General features: G+C 53.2%; 1 protein-coding gene across 1 annotated transcript in view; it reads right to left on the bottom strand.

The window, feature by feature from the left end:
• LOC144734683 (1-phosphatidylinositol 4,5-bisphosphate phosphodiesterase beta-4-like) overlaps positions 1 to 18936 on the bottom strand; it is a 95602-nt gene that overhangs the window by 33021 nt on the left and 43645 nt on the right. The window contains exons 23-31 of the mRNA XM_078616983.1: positions 18622 to 18673; positions 17564 to 17666; positions 16417 to 16581; positions 15585 to 15789; positions 15298 to 15386; positions 14604 to 14769; positions 12559 to 12608; positions 8109 to 8174; positions 6914 to 7029 (exon numbers count right to left, since the gene is read on the bottom strand). Of these exons, the coding sequence (XP_078473109.1) occupies positions 6914 to 7029; positions 8109 to 8174; positions 12559 to 12608; positions 14604 to 14769; positions 15298 to 15386; positions 15585 to 15789; positions 16417 to 16581; positions 17564 to 17666; positions 18622 to 18673 (1012 nt within the window). The remainder of the gene's footprint in view (positions 1 to 6913; positions 7030 to 8108; positions 8175 to 12558; positions 12609 to 14603; positions 14770 to 15297; positions 15387 to 15584; positions 15790 to 16416; positions 16582 to 17563; positions 17667 to 18621; positions 18674 to 18936) is intronic.

Raw genomic sequence — 18936 nt, 5'->3', positions numbered from 1 at the left:
TGGAACCAACTGACTGACTGACAACTGACAGATGACACACAGTGGGACCAACTAACTGACGACAACTGACAGACGACACAGTGGGACCAACTGACTGACGACAACCGACAGACGACACACAGCGGGACAAACTGACTGAAGACAACTGACAGACGACACACAGCGGGACCAACTGACTGAAGACAACTGACAGATGACACACAGCGGGACCAACTGACTGACGACAACTGACAGACGACACACAGTGGGACCAACTGACTGAAGACAACTGACAGACGACAAACAGTGGGACCAACTGACTGACGACAACTGACAGACGACACACAGTGGGACCAACTGACTGAAGACAACTGACAGACGACACACAGCGGGACCAACTGACTGATGACAACTGACAGACGACACACAGCAGGACCAACTGACTGACGACAACTGACAGACGACACACAGCAGGACCAACTGACTGAAGACAACTGACAGATGACACACAGTGGGACCAACTGACTGATGACAACTGACAGACGACACACAGTGGGACCAACTGACTGAAGACAACTGACAGACGACACACAGCAGGATCAACTGACTGAATGACAACAGACAGACGACACACAGTGGGACCAACTGACTGATGACAACTGACAGACGACACACAGCGGGATCAACTGACTGAATGACAACCGACAGACGACACACAGTGGGACCAACTGACTGAATGACAACTGACAGACGACACACAGCGGGACCAACTGACTGAATGACAACTGACAGACGACACACAGTGGGACCAACTGACTGACGACAACTGACAGACGACACACAGCGGGACCAACTGACTGAAGACAACTGACAGACGACACACAGCGGGACCAACTGACTGAAGACAACTGACAGACGACACCCAGTGGGACCAACTGACTGACGACAACTGACAGACGACACACAGTGGGACCAACTGACTGAAGACAACTGACAGACGACAAACAGTGGGACCAACTGACTGACGACAACTGACAGACGACACACAGTGGGACCAACTGACAGATGACACACAGTGGGACCAACTGACTGACGACAACTGACAGACGACACACAGCGGGACCAACTGACTGAAGACAACTGACAGACGACACACAGCGGGACCAACTGACTGAAGACAACTGACAGACGACACACAGTGGGACCAACTGACTGACGACAACTGACAGACGACACACAGCGGGACCAACTGACTGACGACAACTGACAGACGACACACAGTGGGACCAACTGACTGAAGACAACTGACAGACGACACACAGTGGGACCAACTGACTGACGACAACTGACAGACGACACACAGCGGGACCAACTGACTGACAACCGACAGACGACACACAGTGGGACCAACTGACTGAAGACAACTGACAGACGACAAACAGTGGGACCAACTGACTGACGACAACTGACAGACGACACACAGTGGGACCAACTGACTGAAGACAACTGACAGACGACAAACAGTGGGACCAACTGACTGACGACAACTGACAGACGACACACAGCGGGACCAACTGATAGACAACAACTGACAGACGAAACCCAGTGGGACCAACTGACTGACGGCAACTGACAGTTGACACACAGTGGGACCAACTGACTGAAGACAACTGACAGACGACACCCAGTGGGACCAACTGACTGACGACAACTGACAGACGACACACAGTGGGACCAACTGACTGAAGACAACTGACAGACGACAAACAGTGGGACCAACTGACTGACGACAACTGACAGACGACACACAGTGGGACCAACTGACAGATGACACACAGTGGGACCAACTGACTGACGACAACTGACAGACGACACACAGCGGGACCAACTGACTGAAGACAACTGACAGACGACACACAGCGGGACCAACTGACTGAAGACAACTGACAGACGACACACAGTGGGACCAACTGACTGACGACAACTGACAGACGACACACAGCGGGACCAACTGACTGACGACAACTGACAGACGACACACAGTGGGACCAACTGACTGAAGACAACTGACAGACGACACACAGTGGGACCAACTGACTGACGACAACTGACAGACGACACACAGCGGGACCAACTGACTGACAACCGACAGACGACACACAGTGGGACCAACTGACTGAAGACAACTGACAGACGACAAACAGTGGGACCAACTGACTGACGACAACTGACAGACGACACACAGTGGGACCAACTGACTGAAGACAACTGACAGACGACAAACAGTGGGACCAACTGACTGACGACAACTGACAGACGACACACAGCGGGACCAACTGATAGACAACAACTGACAGACGAAACCCAGTGGGACCAACTGACTGACGGCAACTGACAGTTGACACACAGTGGGACCAACTCACTGACGACAACTGACAGACGACACACAGTGGGACCAACTGACTGACGACAACCGACAGACGACACACAGCGGGACCAACTGACTGAAGACAACTGACAGACGACACACAGCGGGACCAACTGACTGAAGACAACTGACAGACGACACACAGCGGGACCAACTGACTGACTGACAACCGACAGACGACACACAGTGGGACCAACTGACTGACGACAACTGAGAGACGACACCCAGCAGGACCAACTGACAGACGACAACTGACAGACGACACACAGTGGGACCAACTAACTGAAGACAACTGACAGACGACACACAGTGGGACCAACTGACTGAAGACAACTGACAGACGACACACAGTGGGACCAACTGACTGACGACAACTGACAGACAACACACAGTGGGACCAACTGACTGACGACAACTGACAGAAGACACACAGTGGGACCAACTGACTGAAGACAACTCACAGACGACACACAGTGGGACCAACTGACTGACGACAACTGACAGACGACACACAGTGGGACCAACTGACTCAAGACAACTTACAGACGACACACAGTGGGACCAACTGACTGAAGACAACTCACAGACGACACACAGTGGGACCAAATCACAGATGACAACTGACTGATGACACACAGCGGGACCAACTGACTGACAAATGACAGACGACACCCAGCAGGACCAACTGACTGACAACCGACAGACGACACACAGTGGGACCAACTGACTGAAGACAACTGACAGACGACAAACAGTGGGACCAACTGACTGACGACAACTGACAGACGACACACAGTGGGACCAACTGACTGAAGACAACTGACAGACGACAAACAGTGGGACCAACTGACTGACGACAACTGACAGACGACACACAGCGGGACCAACTGATAGACAACAACTGACAGACAACACCCAGTGGGACCAACTGACTGACGGCAACTGACAGTTGACACACAGCAGGACCAACTGACTGATGACAACTGACAGACGACAGCGGGACCAACTGACTGACGACAACTGACAGACGACACACAGTGGGACCAACTGACTGACTGACAACTGACAGACGACACACAGTGGGACCAACTCACTGATGACAACTGACAGACGACACACAGTGGGACCAACTGACTGACGACAACCGACAGACGACACACAGCGGGACCAACTGACTGAAGACAACTGACAAACGATACACAGCGGGACCACCTGACTGAAGACAACTGACAGACGACACACAGCGGGACCAACTGACTGACTGACAACCGACAGACGACACACAGCGGGACCAACTGACTGAAGACAACTGACAGACGACACACAGCGGGAACAACTGACTGACGACAACTGACAGACAACACACAGTGGGACCAACTGACTGAAGACAACTGACAGACGACACACAGCGGGACCAACTGACTGACGACAACTGACAGACGACACACAGCGGGACCAACTGACTGACGACAACTGACAGACGACACACAGTGGGACCAACTGACTGACGACAACTGACAGACGACACACAGTGGGACCAACTGACTGACGACAACTGACAGACGACACACAGCGGGACCAACTGACTGACGACAACTGACAGACGACACACATTAGGACCAACTGACTGACGACAACTGACAGACGACACACAGTGGGACCAACTGACTGACGACAACTGACAGACGACACACAGCGGGACCAACTGACTAACAACCGACAGACGACACACAGTGGGACCAACTGACTGACGACAACTGACAGACGACACACAACAGGACCAACTGATAGACAACAACTGACAGACGACACACAGTGGGACCAACTGACTGACGGCAACTGACAGTTGACACACAGCGGGACCAACTGACTGATGACAACTGACAGACGACACACAGCGGGACCAACTGACTGACGACAACTGACAGACGACACACAGTGGGACCAACTGACTGACTGACAACTGACAGATGACACACAGTGGGACCAACTAACTGACGACAACTGACAGACGACACACAGTGGGACCAACTGACTGACGACAACCGACAGACGACACACAGCGGGACAAACTGACTGAAGACAACTGACAGACGACACACAGCGGGACCAAATGACTGAAGACAACTGACAGACGACACACAGCGGGACCAACTGACTGACGACAACTGACAGACGACACACAGTGGGACCAACTGACTGAAGACAACTGACAGACGACAAACAGTGGGACCAACTGACTGACGACAACTGACAGACGACACACAGTGGGACCAACTGACTGAAGACAACTGACAGACGACACACAGCGGGACCAACTGACTGATGACAACTGACAGACGACACACAGCAGGACCAACTGACTGATGACAACTGACAGACAACACACAGCAGGACCAACTGACTGAAGACAACTGACAGATGACACACAGTGGGACCAAGTGACTGATGACAACTGACAGACAACACACAGTGGGACCAACTGACTGAAGACAACTGACAGACGACACACAGCGGGATCAACTGACTGAATGACAACTGACAGATGACACACAGTGGGACCAACTGACTGATGACAACTGACAGACGACACACAGCGGGATCAACTGACTGAATGACAACCGACAGACGACACACAGTGGGACCAACTGACTGAATGACAACTGACAGACGACACACAGCGGGACCAACTGACTGAATGACAACTGACAGACGACACACAGTGGGACCAACTGACTGACGACAACCGACAGACGACACACAGCGGGACCAACTGACTGAAGACAACTGACAGACGACACACAGCGGGACCAACTGACTGAAGACAACTGACAGACGACACCCAGTGGGACCAACTGACTGACGACAACTGACAGACGACACACAGTGGGACCAACTGACTGAAGACAACTGACAGACGACAAACAGTGGGACCAACTGACTGACGACAACTGACAGACGACACACAGTGGGACCAACTGACAGATGACACACAGTGGGACCAACTGACTGACGACAACTGACAGACGACACACAGCGGGACCAACTGACTGAAGACAACTGACAGACGATACACAGCGGGACCAACTGACTGAAGACAACTGACAGACGACACACAGTGGGACCAACTGACTGACGACAACTGACAGACGACACACAGCGGGACCAACTGACTGACGACAACTGACAGACGACACACAGTGGGACCAACTGACTGACGACAACTGACAGACGACACACAGTGGGACCAACTGACTGACGACAACTGACAGACGACACACAGCGGGACCAACTGACTGACAACCGACAGACGACACACAGTGGGACCAACTGACTGAAGACAACTGACAGACGACAAACAGTGGGACCAACTGACTGACGACAACTGACAGACGACACACAGTGGGACTAACTGACTGAAGACAACTGACAGACGACAAACAGTGGGACCAACTGACTGACGACAACTGACAGACGACACACAGCTGGACCAACTGATAGACAACAACTGACAGACGACACCCAGTGGGACCAACTGACTGACGGCAACTGACACTTGACACACAGTGGGACCAACTCACTGACGACAACTGACAGACGACACACAGTGGGACCAACTGACTGACGACAACCGACAGACGACACACAGCGGGACCAACTGACTGAAGACAACTGACAGACGACACACAGCGGGACCAACTGACTGAAGACAACTGACAGACGACACACAGCGGGACCAACTGACTGACTGACAACCGACAGACGACACACAGTGGGACCAACTGACTGACGACAACTGAGAGACGACACCCAGCAGGACCAACTGACAGACGACAACTGACAGACGACACACAGTGGGACCAACTAACTGAAGACAACTGACAGACGACACACAGTGGGACCAACTGACTGAAGACAACTGACAGACGACACACAGTGGGACCAACTGACTGACGACAACTGACAGACGACACACAGTGGGACCAACTGACTGACGACAACTGACAGACGACACACAGTGGGACCAACTGACTGAAGACAACTCACAGACGACACACAGTGGGACCAACTGACTGACGACAACTGACAGACGACACACAGTGGGACCAACTGACTCAAGACAACTTACAGACGACACACAGTGGGACCAACTGACTGAAGACAACTCACAGACGACACACAGTGGGACCAAATCACAGATGACAACTGACTGATGACACACAGCGGGACCAACTGACTGACAAATGACAGACGACACCCAGCAGGACCAACTGACTGACAACTGACAGACTACACCCAGCAGGACCAACTGACTGAAGACAACTGACAGACGACACACAGCAAGACCAACTGACTGACAACAACTGACAGATGACACCCAGCAGGACCAACTGACAGATGACAACTGACAGACGACACCCAGGGGGACCAACTGACAAAACGTCACACAGCGCCACCAAATGCCAAGATAACAACAGAGCCCAGAGGGCGCTGCTCTCTACTGACCCACGCTTCCGCACAGCTTTCTCCAGCCCCTTGCCCAGACCCATCTTCTCTTTGTCGTGCTGAGCCACCAGCTTGTCCACCTGCTGGCAGTGAGTGCGCTGCACCGCGTACTGCTCCTGCGGTGCTCGCACGCAACGTAACAGATCAACATACACGGCCACAAAGATCCCCTCTCGTGTAAGGCCTACGCATGCCGTCAGTGGGAAAGTGCCGTTAGCGAGCGCCAACGTGAAGATTGATAAGCAAGCTAAGCCCACAGTCTTTATTAGTTCCACCCCGGTAACGCAGTCCCCAAAAACAGCCCCCACCGCCTTACACGGCCCCAGCGAGCACCGCATCGCACACGTTCCACTCATCGGCATGTCTAAGTGAAGCTGCCCGTCAGATGCTACCACTCACTCGCTCTTCAATCATCAGTTCCCTAATATCCCACCTCCCTGCCGATTGGATCCTCGCCGTTTGAAGAGAAGCGTTTTTCAGCACGTGGTCCGCGGGCATCCTGCCGCGGCTTTCTGCCGTGACCCTTCTCCCTTGCTCCGATTGGCTAACGGAGACCCCCCTTCCTGACACCCCCAAGCAACCGGCAAATTTCTGACAGCTTTCACGCAAGCCGCCATCTCCCCCTGGCGGCGTCACGATCCTTTCTCCTCCACACACCCCTCCATCGTCGCCATCGTTAATCGACCTCGACACACCTCCTGCATTTCAGCGCCACAGTCCCAGTCACAACAATTTACTAGCGGCATGCGTGTACGGCTGAGGGGTTAGTCAGCCGGTGTGATGTGCGGGTGGCGAGGTGTGAGGCAAGCAATGCGTGTGGGCGAGAGAGATGGTGGGGATTGTGTGGAGAGCAGTGTAGCGGTTAGTGCACTGCCGCTACGGACCCGGCGACCCAAGTTCGATTTCCGCTCACGGCCACCACCAGTGATGATTATTTGAACCAATCCCGGGCCTCCCCTAGGTCGACTCGGCCGCAAATGAGTACCTGGCGCGGTATGTAAACATCGCCACCTGGGAAAACAAAGGCGGCCGGGGCGAGGTGCTGGCCACCCACCCCCTCGTGCGCCATGCCGACCTTCATAGGTGCTACTCGCTAACAGCACGGGCTGTACGAGGGATCTTTATCATTGGTGGGGATTGTGTCTGTTGCAAGAGGAGTCGCTGGGCATGTGGGTCCACTCTGAATGGCACTCACCTTCGCCTGTTTCCTTTTCAAGCACACCAGCTCCTTCTGCTGCTTCCTCAGGAGTTTCAGGAAACCCTGACATAGCGGCGCACGGCACAGCAGTTCATGTCACTTAGGACCACACCGCCACACGGATTTTTTTTTTTACAGGTGTAAAGACAGTGTGTCGGCAAGCTCCAAGAAGGTTTGGAAACTCGCCAGAGGGTTCGAGATCAAAGGCGGGGCCAAGGGCAAAGGAGGGCCATGCCGGGGATAAAAAAGGGGGCGAGGAGTGGGGTTCAGGGTTGTTTGCTTGGGGTTCTGGCCGTCATCGCTGTCTCTTGTCATTGCTACCTTCACGTCGTTACTGTCTTCACGTCGTCACGGTCTTCACGTCGTCACCGTTTTCACGTCGTCACTGTCTTCACGTAGTTACTGTCTTCACGTAGTTACTGTCTTCACGTCGTCACCGTCTTCACGTCGTCACTGTCTTCACGTCGTCACTGTCTTCACGTCGTCACTGTCTTCACGTCGTCACCGTCTTTACGTCGTCACCGTCTTCACGTCGTCACCGTCTTCACGTCGTCACCGTCTTCACGTCGTCACCGTCTTCACATCGTCACTGTCTTCACGTCGTCACCGTCTTCACGTCATCACTGTCTTCACGTCGTCACCGTCTTCACGTCGTTACCGTTTTCACGTCGTCACTGTCTTCACGTAGTTACTGTCTTCACGTAGTTACCGTCTTCACGTCGTCACCGTCTTCACGTCGTCACCGTCTTCACGTCGTCACCGTCTTCACGTCGTCACCGTCTTCACGTCATCACCGTCTTCACGTCGTCACCGTCTTCACGTCGTCACCATCTTCACGTCGTCACCGTCTTCACGTCGTCACCGTCTTCACGTCGTCACCATCTTCACGTCGTCACAGTCTTCACGTCGTCACCGTTTTCACGTCGTCACCGTTTTCACGTCGTCACCGTCTTCACGTCGTCACCGTCTTCACGTCGTCACCGTCTTCACGTCGTCACCGTCTTCACGTCGTCACCGTCTTCACGTCGTCACCGTCTTCACGTCGTCACTGTCTTCACGTCGTCACTGTCTTCACGTCGTCACTGTTTTCACGTCGTCACTGTTTTCACGTGGTCACTGTCTTCATGTCGTTACTGTCTTCACGTCGTCACTGTTTTCACGTCGTCACTGTTTTCACGTCGTCACTGTCTTCACGTCGTCACTGTCTTCATGTCGTCACTGTCTTCACGTCGTCACTGTCTTCACGTCGTCATTGTCTTCACGTCGTCACTGTCTTCACGTCGTCACTGTTTTCACGTCGTCACTGTTTTCACGTCGTCACTGTCTTCATGTCGTTACTGTCTTCACGTCGTCACTGTTTTCACGTCGTCACTGTTTTCACGTCGTCACTGTCTTCACGTCGTCACTGTCTTCATGTCGTCACTGTCTTCACGTCGTCATTGTCTTCACGTCGTCACCGTCTTCACGTCGTCACTGTCTTCACGTCGTCACCGTCTTCACGTCGTCACCGTCTTCACGTCGTCACCATCTTCACGTCGTCACAGTCTTCACGTCGTCACCGTTTTCACGTCGTCACCGTTTTCACGTCGTCACCGTCTTCACGTCGTCACCGTCTTCACGTCGTCACCGTCTTCACGTCGTCACCGTCTTCACGTCGTCACCGTCTTCACGTCGTCACCGTCTTCACGTCGTCACCGTCTTCACGTCGTCACTGTCTTCACGTCGTCACTGTCTTCACGTCGTCACTGTTTTCACGTCGTCACTGTTTTCACGTGGTCACTGTCTTCATGTCGTTACTGTCTTCACGTCGTCACTGTTTTCACGTCGTCACTGTTTTCACGTCGTCACTGTCTTCACGTCGTCACTGTCTTCATGTCGTCACTGTCTTCACGTCGTCACTGTCTTCACGTCGTCATTGTCTTCACGTCGTCACTGTCTTCACGTCGTCACTGTTTTCACGTCGTCACTGTTTTCACGTCGTCACTGTCTTCATGTCGTTACTGTCTTCACGTCGTCACTGTTTTCACGTCGTCACTGTTTTCACGTCGTCACTGTCTTCACGTCGTCACTGTCTTCATGTCGTCACTGTCTTCACGTCGTCATTGTCTTCACGTCGTCACCGTCTTCACGTCGTCACTGTCTTCACGTCATCACCGTCTTCACGTCGTCACTGTCTTCACGTCGTCACTGTCTTCACGTCGTCACTGTTTTCACGTCATCACTGTTTTCACGTCGTCACTGTCTTCATGTCGTTACTGTCTTCACGTCGTCACTGTTTTCACGTCGTCACTGTCTTCACGTCGTCACTGTCTTCACGTCGTCACTGTCTTCACGTCGTCACTGTCTTCACGTCGTCACTGTTTTCACGTCGTCACTGTCTTCACGTCGTCACTGTCTTCATGTCGTTACTGTCTTCACGTCGTCACTGTTTTCACATCGTCACTGTCTTCACGTCGTCACTGTTTTTACGTCGTCACTGTCTTCAAGTCGTCACTGTTTTCACGTCGTCACTGTCTTCACGTCGTCACTGTCTTCATGTCGTCACTGTCTTCACGTCGTCACTGTCTTCATGTCGTCACTGTCTTCATGTCGTTACTGTCTTCACGTCATCGCTGTTTTCACGTCGTCACTGTCTTCACGTCGTTACTGTCTTCACGTCGTCACTGTTTTCACGTCATTACTGTCTTCACGTCGTCACCGTCTTCACGTCGTCACCGTCTTCACGTCGTTACTGTCTTCACGTTGTTACTGTCTTCACGTCGTCACTGTCTTCACGTCGTTACTGTCTTCACGTCGTCACTGTCTTCACGTCGTCACTGTCTTCACGTCGTTACTGTCTTCACGTCGTCACTGTCTTCACGTCGTTACTGTCTTCACGTCGTCACTGTCTTCACGTCGTCACTGTCTTCACGTCGTCACCGTCTTCACGTTGTTACTGTCTTCACGTCGTCACTGTCTTCACATCGTCACCGTCTTCACGTCGTTACTGTCTTCACGTCGTTACTGTCTTCACGTCGTTACTGTCTTCACGTCGTTACTGTCTTCACGTCGTCACTGTCTTCACGTCGTTACTGTTTTCACGTCATTACTGTCTTCACGTCGTCACTGTCTTCACATCGTTACTGTTTTCACGTCGTCACTGTCTTCACGTCGTCATTGTCTTCACGTCGTCACTGTCTTCACGTCGTTACTGTTTTCACGTCGTCACTGTCTTCACGTCGTCACTGTCTTCACGTCGTCACTGTCTTCACGTCGTCACTGTCTTCACGTCGTTACTGTTTTCACGTCGTTACTGTCTTCACGTCGTCACTGTCTTCACGTCGTTACTGTTTTCACGTCGTCACTGTCTTCACGTCGTTACTGTCTTCACGTCGTCACTGTCTTCACGTCGTCATTGTCTTCACGTCGTTACTGTCTTCACGTCGTTACTGTCTTCACGTCGTTACTGTCTTCACGTCGTTACTGTCTTCACGTCGTCACTGTCTTCACGTCGTCATTGTCTTCACGTCGTTACTGTCTTCACGTCGTTACTGTCTTCACGTCGTCACCGTCTTTGCGTCGTCATTGTCTTCACGTCGTCATTGTCTTCACGTCGTCACTGTCTTCACGTCGTTACTGTCTTCACGTCGTTACTGTCTTCACGTCGTTACTGTCTTCACGTCGTCATTGTCTTCACGTCGTTACTGTCTTCACGTCGTTACTGTCTTCACGTCGTCACTGTCTTCACGTCGTCACCGTCTTCACGTCATTACTGTCTTCACGTCGTCACCGTCTTCACGTCGTTACTGTCTTCACGTCGTTACTGTCTTCACGTCGTCACCGTCTTTGCGTCGTCATTGTCTTCACGTCGTCATTGTCTTCACGTCGTCACTGTCTTCACGTCGTTACTGTCTTCACGTCGTTACTGTCTTCACGTCGTCATTGTCTTCACGTCGTTACTGTCTTCACGTCGTCACCGTCTTCACGTCGTTACTGTCTTCACGTCGTTACTGTCTTCACGTCGTCACCGTCTTCACGTCGTCACCGTCTTCACGTCGTTACTGTCTTCATGTCGTTACTGTCTTCACGTCGTTACTGTCTTCATGTCGTTACTGTCTTCACGTCATTACTGTCTTCACGTCGTCACTGTCTTCACATCGTCACTGTTTTCACGTCATTACTGTCTTCACGTCGTCACCGTCTTCACGTCATCACTGTCTTCACGTCGTTACTGTCTTCACATCGTTACTGTCTTCACGTCGTTACTGTCTTCACATTATTACTGTCTTCACGTCGCCGCTATCTTGCGATGCCGCGGTCTTAAGTCAAGTTAAAGTTTCAATAAAGAAACCCTCACCAGTCCATATCCGAAGTCACTGCACAGGTATGCCCCAGGAGCTTCGTATTCTCACTATAGACGCAAAGCGATCGGCACCGGCCTTCAGGGGGGGGATCGCCATCATCTCACCTTCATCCTCTTCAAGTCTTCGATGGTGAACTGTGGGATGACCACCGTGTCTGCAGAGGCATACCGATCAGCGGACGCGAAGGGAAGGTCAATGGTCGGTTAACGAGGAATGACAGGGTGATCGCACCATTAATGAGGCGATAACGACACAATCTCACCATTAATGAGGCGATAACGACACGACCTCACCATGGCGGTCACCATGACGGGGGCTATGCCCCCCCCCCCGCCCCGCTGATGAACCACATTCTACGTTACAGCCTACGGGCCTTCAGCAGAGGCCTTAAGCACCGTGGGACTAGACTGCATTATATATAATGTACATACATAATGACATACATTATGTATGTTGATTAACTGTGAATAACCCAACCAATAATAGATATCTATTGTAATGTATTTGAATACACTAACCCCCCTCTGGTCTTCTCACCCGATTGGCTCACAAGTAACGACATCACATTTATCCCTCGCCGCTATTTAAGACTGAAACAGGAGGATTACTCCGCAACTCTGGCTATCGCCTGATGAAGCTTGTTGTAATTACCTGCGAAAAGTCAAGGTACTCGAATTGTGAATGTTGTTGTGGGTTTACTCTCTACAACAATTGCCGAACTGGTAACGTATCGGTGCGTTTTGTTAACATCACAAACCTTAGCTAATTTGCTGCGTCAGGTGGTGGTGGCGGGTTAACGACACATTTATATTCACACAATCTAACCCCAAACAAACAAAAACCCTCTTAACGGACGAAGAGGGACGACGTCACCGTGATTTGTGCAACGCACCCCACGTTGTGGCAAAGCAACGGTTGTCATTCGTATGGATGGAATTGTCCGGGAGAAAGCGTAACAACAATACGGTGATTCAACACTCGCTGTGCCATAGGGGTCAATGCACGAGGGAGGGGAAGAGGACAAGGAGCAGGAGGAGGTGAGGAGTGGGACGCCACGGTGGCTAGGAGATGTTAACTACCTCGCCCGGTATACAGGAGGTCGTGAGTTCGATCCCGATCCTGACGATGCCTGCTGTATATTTGGAGTTTGCGTGTCTCTCTCTCTCTGTCTCCCAATGGTCGCGTGGATTTTTCTCCGGGTCCTCCGGTTTTTTTCCCTCCACATTTAGAATCAACATCACGTGTTTCAGAGTATTTGGCTGCTATAAATGTCCACGCGATGATAATCCGCTTCATTGAGCTATCATTTGCGAAAGCCAGGTCGCTTCTGAAAAGAAGAGCTTGACAGCTCTGTGAGCAGTAGTAATAGGTTTTTACCCTTTCAACTGGTACAAAAACTGACACCTTTATACAAGGGATCATGTTTGCAATAACCACAACACAAGCAGTCAAAATGCAAACAAGAAGACACAACTCTGATAATGATATGCACTGTCCTTGAAGTTGATTGGTCCACACCCAAGACAGCTTTTCTTAGAGCCCAGTCATCTGGTCCAACACCAATGGAGACTAGGCTCTAAGAAAAAGCTGTCTCGGGTGTGGACCAATCAACTTCAAGGACAGTGCATATCATTATAATTATCAGAGTTGTTTCTTTTTGTTTGCATTTTGACTGCTTGTGTTGTGGTTATTGCAAACATGATCCCTTGTATAAAGGTGTCAGTTTTTGTACCAGTTGAAAGGGTAAAAACCTATTACTATATTTTGCCACTGGTAAAGGAAGTCTCATAGTGTAAAAGCTCTGTGAGCCTTACACTTAAAGTAAAAATTTGTTCAGTTAATTAATTAAAGAATATATGTGGGATGGTAGGGAGGGAAGAAGGCGGGAGGAGGAGGGAGAGGAGGAGGAGGGGGAGTAGGAGGAGGGGGAGTAGGAGGAGGGGGAGGAGGGGGAGGAGGGGGAGGAGGGGGAGGAGGGGGAGTGGGAGTAGGAGGAGGGGGAAGAGGGGGAGGAGGGGGAAGAGGGGGAGGAGGGGGGAGGGGGAGGAGGGGGAGAAGGAGAGGAGGGGGGAGTAGGAGGAGGGGGAGTAGGGGGAGGAGGGAGATGAGGAAGAGGGGGAGGAGGGGGAGGAGGGGGAGGAGGGAGCACCTCTCTTGCGCTCCGTGCCATGGCTGTCCTGCTCGCAGTAGTAGGATGAGGCCGAGTGCTTCAGCTCGGAGCTGCTCTGTGGCGTGACGCTCGCCCGCACCGGCGTGATGCCGCCACGGCTGTCGCTCCTCAGCGTGCCGCCACTCGGTATGTCCAGGATGTCGCTCTGTATGCCCAGGTACAAGACAAAGAGAAAGATCCCCCGTATAGACTCAACAGACTGTTGGGGCAAGTGCTTTTAGCGAGTAGCACCTGTGAAGGCCAGAATGGCACTCGAGGGGGTAGGTAGCAAGCACCACGAAGCCGCCTTTGTCTCCCCAGTGACGATACTTACAAACTGCACCAGGTACTCATTTGAGGCTGAGTCAATCTAGGGGAGGCTCAGGACCGGTTCTGATAATCGTCACTCGTGTTGGCCGTGAGCAGGAAACGAACTCGAGTCTCCGGATTTGTAGCACAGCACGCTAACCACTACACTACCGCTTCCCACACACACACACACACGTGCGCGCACAAACACACACGTGCGCGCACACACAAAGACAAATATCCCCCGTATAGCCTTAACACACACGCACACACACATGCATGTGCTCTCAGGGAGGGGTGCCGCATGGTTGATGGCTACGCGATGCGAGCGCGTGGACGTGGCGAAGACGACCGCCCCGGTGAGGACTCCCCGGTGAGGACTCACCGTCTCGATGCCCATCGCTTTCATCTGGTTTGCCCGCTTCTCAGCCAGCGACAGGTACTTCTTCGGGTCGGACAGCGCATCCACGAAATCTGGAACACGCGCAAAGGCCATTGCCCAACAACGTTACCACGGCGATGCCACCGCCCAACAGCGTTAACCACGGCAACGCTACCGCCACCCAGGCTGGTCCCGTGGCTCAGCTCACACCCGACCAGCGCGACGTCGCCCCTCCGGCGCGCGCCCCCCGTGTCCGCGCCCCCCATGTCCGCGCCCGCTTGTGCCCTCACCTCCCAGCCCGTCGGGGACGTAGGTCTTGAGGACGATGTCGCAGAAGACGGTGGGCAGGGAGAGGTGCTTGTTGCCCTCATTGCGGAGGGAGATGTGCCGGTAGCCCGTCTGCAGGCCGTCCAGCGGCAGGATCCGCTGCCCGATGAGCTTGTTGTTCTCGTCGTACACGGCGATCCGCAGCACCGCCAGGTCCGGCAGGATCACCTGCGCTCACGCGGACGGATCAAACCCACAGAGATCTCCCGCTGGCTCGGGTGAGCCGCTTCGAGGCACCGGTGGCTCATCTCCCATTTACAGGCCTCAGCCGGGGATGGAAATTTGATGTTCCAGTGGCCGGGGCGAGTCCGTACAGAGGGCATTCATCTAGCTGCTGCGCACGAGCAGATTTCATTGCTCCAACTCCGCGGTGGACGTCCTCTTGGGCACGTTTCCCTCTCCGTCGTTAGTCTCGACTGCCGGCCGCCGTGTCCCCCCTCGGCGTGGCGTGAGCAACCCCGGGGCCCCGCCAGCGACCCACGAGCCCAGCTAGGATGCGGTTAACTCTGGTGTGTTTTCTTCTTATTATAGCTGTGGGAGGAAACTGGAAAACCCGGATGGAAACCCCGTGGAGAACAGAGAAGGGGTGGGAGTGAGAGAGAGAGAAGGTGCAAACTCCACGCAGAGAGCCGCCCCCAAAGCAGGAATCGGAAACCCAGGGTCGTCCTTCTTTGCTGCCGAGGCGCAAGAGTGCGACCACCGCACGCTGCCGCCACCCACCCTGTCGCTCTCGAATCTCAACTCAATCGAAAACTAAACGACGGGGAGGGGACGCGAGGCATGGGGGGGGGGCACCTTGCGGAAGACGAACGGCTCCTCGCTGTAGGCCGGGTTGAGGCCGTTGTTGAGGACCATGCGTGTCCGGAACTCCTTGCGGATGGTGTCCGTGGGCAGGCCGTACATGTCCACCTCCACGTAAGTGCCCACCTTCTTGTCCGACAGGAACTGTCCCGAGATGATCTGTCCAGTAACCATGCACAATCCCCCCCCCCGCCCGAGCCCGCAAGGTCAAACCTCGCAAGCCACCCGCCCGCCCGTAGCTGTGGGCGACTTTGTGCACTCCGTGTAGAGACAAAGACAAAGATCCCCCCCCCCCCGTGTAGCCTTAAACAGACTGTTGGGGCAAGTGCTGTTAGCGAGCACCTATCGAGGCTGCATTTGTTTTCCTAGTGGCAATGTTTACACATCGCACCAGGCAATCATTTGAGGCTAAGTCTACCGGTTCAAATAATCATCACCGGTGTCGGCTGTGAGCCCGTTTAAGCGAGAATCAAACTTGGGTCGTTAGCTTCGTAGTGCAGGTTACTAACCACTTCACTACTGCATCCCCATACTGCGACACACACATTGACACATTGACACACACGAAGTGACACACAGTGACACACACCCTGACACGCAGTCACACATTACTCAGTGACACACACCGTGGCACACCGTGACACACACTACTCAGTGGCACCAGGTAACACACACCGTGACACCCAGTGACACACATTACTCAGTGACACACACCATGACACCCAGTGACACACACCGTGGCTCGCAGTGACACATTACTCAGTTTCAAGTTTCAAGTATTCAAGTTCAAGTTCATTTATTTGGTATAGCCCTCTGGGCTATTCGGCTCTTGAATCGGGTGCAACCGCAATAAACAAAAAACTAAAACATGAACAAGAAAACATCTTAAAGTGACTATGTGACTAAGTGCAAACAGAAAATCCAAGGAAAAAAACAGCAAAAATTCCAGAAAAAAGCACCGTACACCAACGCCATGTGCAAAAATCCCAGTGGGATGCAAGTCAAACAACAACAAGCACAAGACAACTTAGATTAAGGCCATCAGTCTAACTCCATACTACAACAAACAAACATGGCCAAACCAAACACACTGTGACACACACAGTGACACACGACTCAGCAACACCCGGTGGACACTCGCCTGCACGGAGCACGTGGCGGCGATGACGCCGTCCACCGGCGTCTCGGAGAACGGGTCGAACGTGCGGTCGGGGCGGCGCATGAAGTCCGGCTTCAGGAGAAACCTGCAGCAGGCCGCACACGGCGGTTACAGCGGGACAGGGGTCTGCCCGTGCAGCCTACGCGCACCCTCGGGGCAAGCGCGGTCAGCGAGCACCTATTGGGGCGACAACAATGGTGGTGGCGGTGGAGGGGATTGTGGTGGTGGTATTGGCGGTCGGGGGCACAGGTGGTGCATCGGCCGGTCATCTCGGTCAGTCGACCCGTGGCACCTGGGTCTGTCCCGTGACCTCCTGCCGGCGGGCGTTCGACACTTCACGTGGCCTCAACGTGCACACAGCCTGGCACGAGCGCCGTGGTGATGTCACCGCCACTTAGTGGCAATTGGCGGTTGTTGTTGTTGGCATTGGTGGTGGAATAGGGAGCCGTGGTGTAGTAGTTGATAGCGCTACAAACCCGGCGACCCGAGTTAGATTCCTGCTCATGACCAACACCAGTGTCTAAACCAGTCATGGACCTAGTACTTGGTGTGGTGTGAAAATATCACCACCACGGAGACAAAGGCGGGTAAGCGTGGTGTTGGCCACCCACATGTGCCTGCCGGCCTTCATAGGCACTACTCACTAACAGCACTTGCCCCAACAGTCTGTTAAGGCTATACGGGGGATCTTTAGAAGAAGAGGTGGTGATGGTGGTGTTGGTGATGGTGGTGGCGAAGGTGGTTGTGGTCATGGTGGAGGTGGTTGTGGTCATGGTGGAGGTGGTTGTGGTCATGTTGGAGGTGGTTGTGGTCATGGTGGAGGTGGTTGTGGTCATGGTGGAGGTGGTTGTGGTCATGGTGGAGGTGGTTGTGGTTATGGTGGAGGTGGTTGTGGTCATGTTGGAGGTGGTTGTGGTCATGGTGGAGGTGGTTGTGGTCATGGTGGAGGTGGTTGTGGTCATGGTGAAGGTGGTTGTGGTTATGTTGGAGGTGGTTGTGGTCATGTTGGAGGTGGTTATGATTGTTATTCGTTCACTAACCCGCAGGAGCCATTGTACTCAAACTTTCCCTGGTTCAGCTGCATGGCCAGGTCTGGGGAAACAAAGGCATCGATGGCACACGTGGAAACACAAGGTGGGGACACAAGGTGGCGACACAAGGTGGGGACACAAGGTGGGGACACAAGGTGGTGCCACAAGGTGGGTACACAAGGTGGGGACACACCATGACGTTCCTGCAAGAGGCTCTACACGAGGGTTAACTGTTGACAGACTGCCCAAGCTCGTTCAAGTCACAACACGGGGGGGGGGCGAGGGGGGGCTCGTTCGATCATTGTGGCCAGTTTTCTGATCGCA

The sequence above is a fragment of the Lampetra planeri genome, chromosome 52, assembly GCF_965212315.1.
Source record: "Lampetra planeri chromosome 52, kcLamPlan1.2.h2, whole genome shotgun sequence".
Taxonomy (NCBI): Eukaryota; Metazoa; Chordata; class Hyperoartia; order Petromyzontiformes; family Petromyzontidae; genus Lampetra; species Lampetra planeri.
This window is presented reverse-complemented; position numbering and strand designations above follow the sequence as displayed.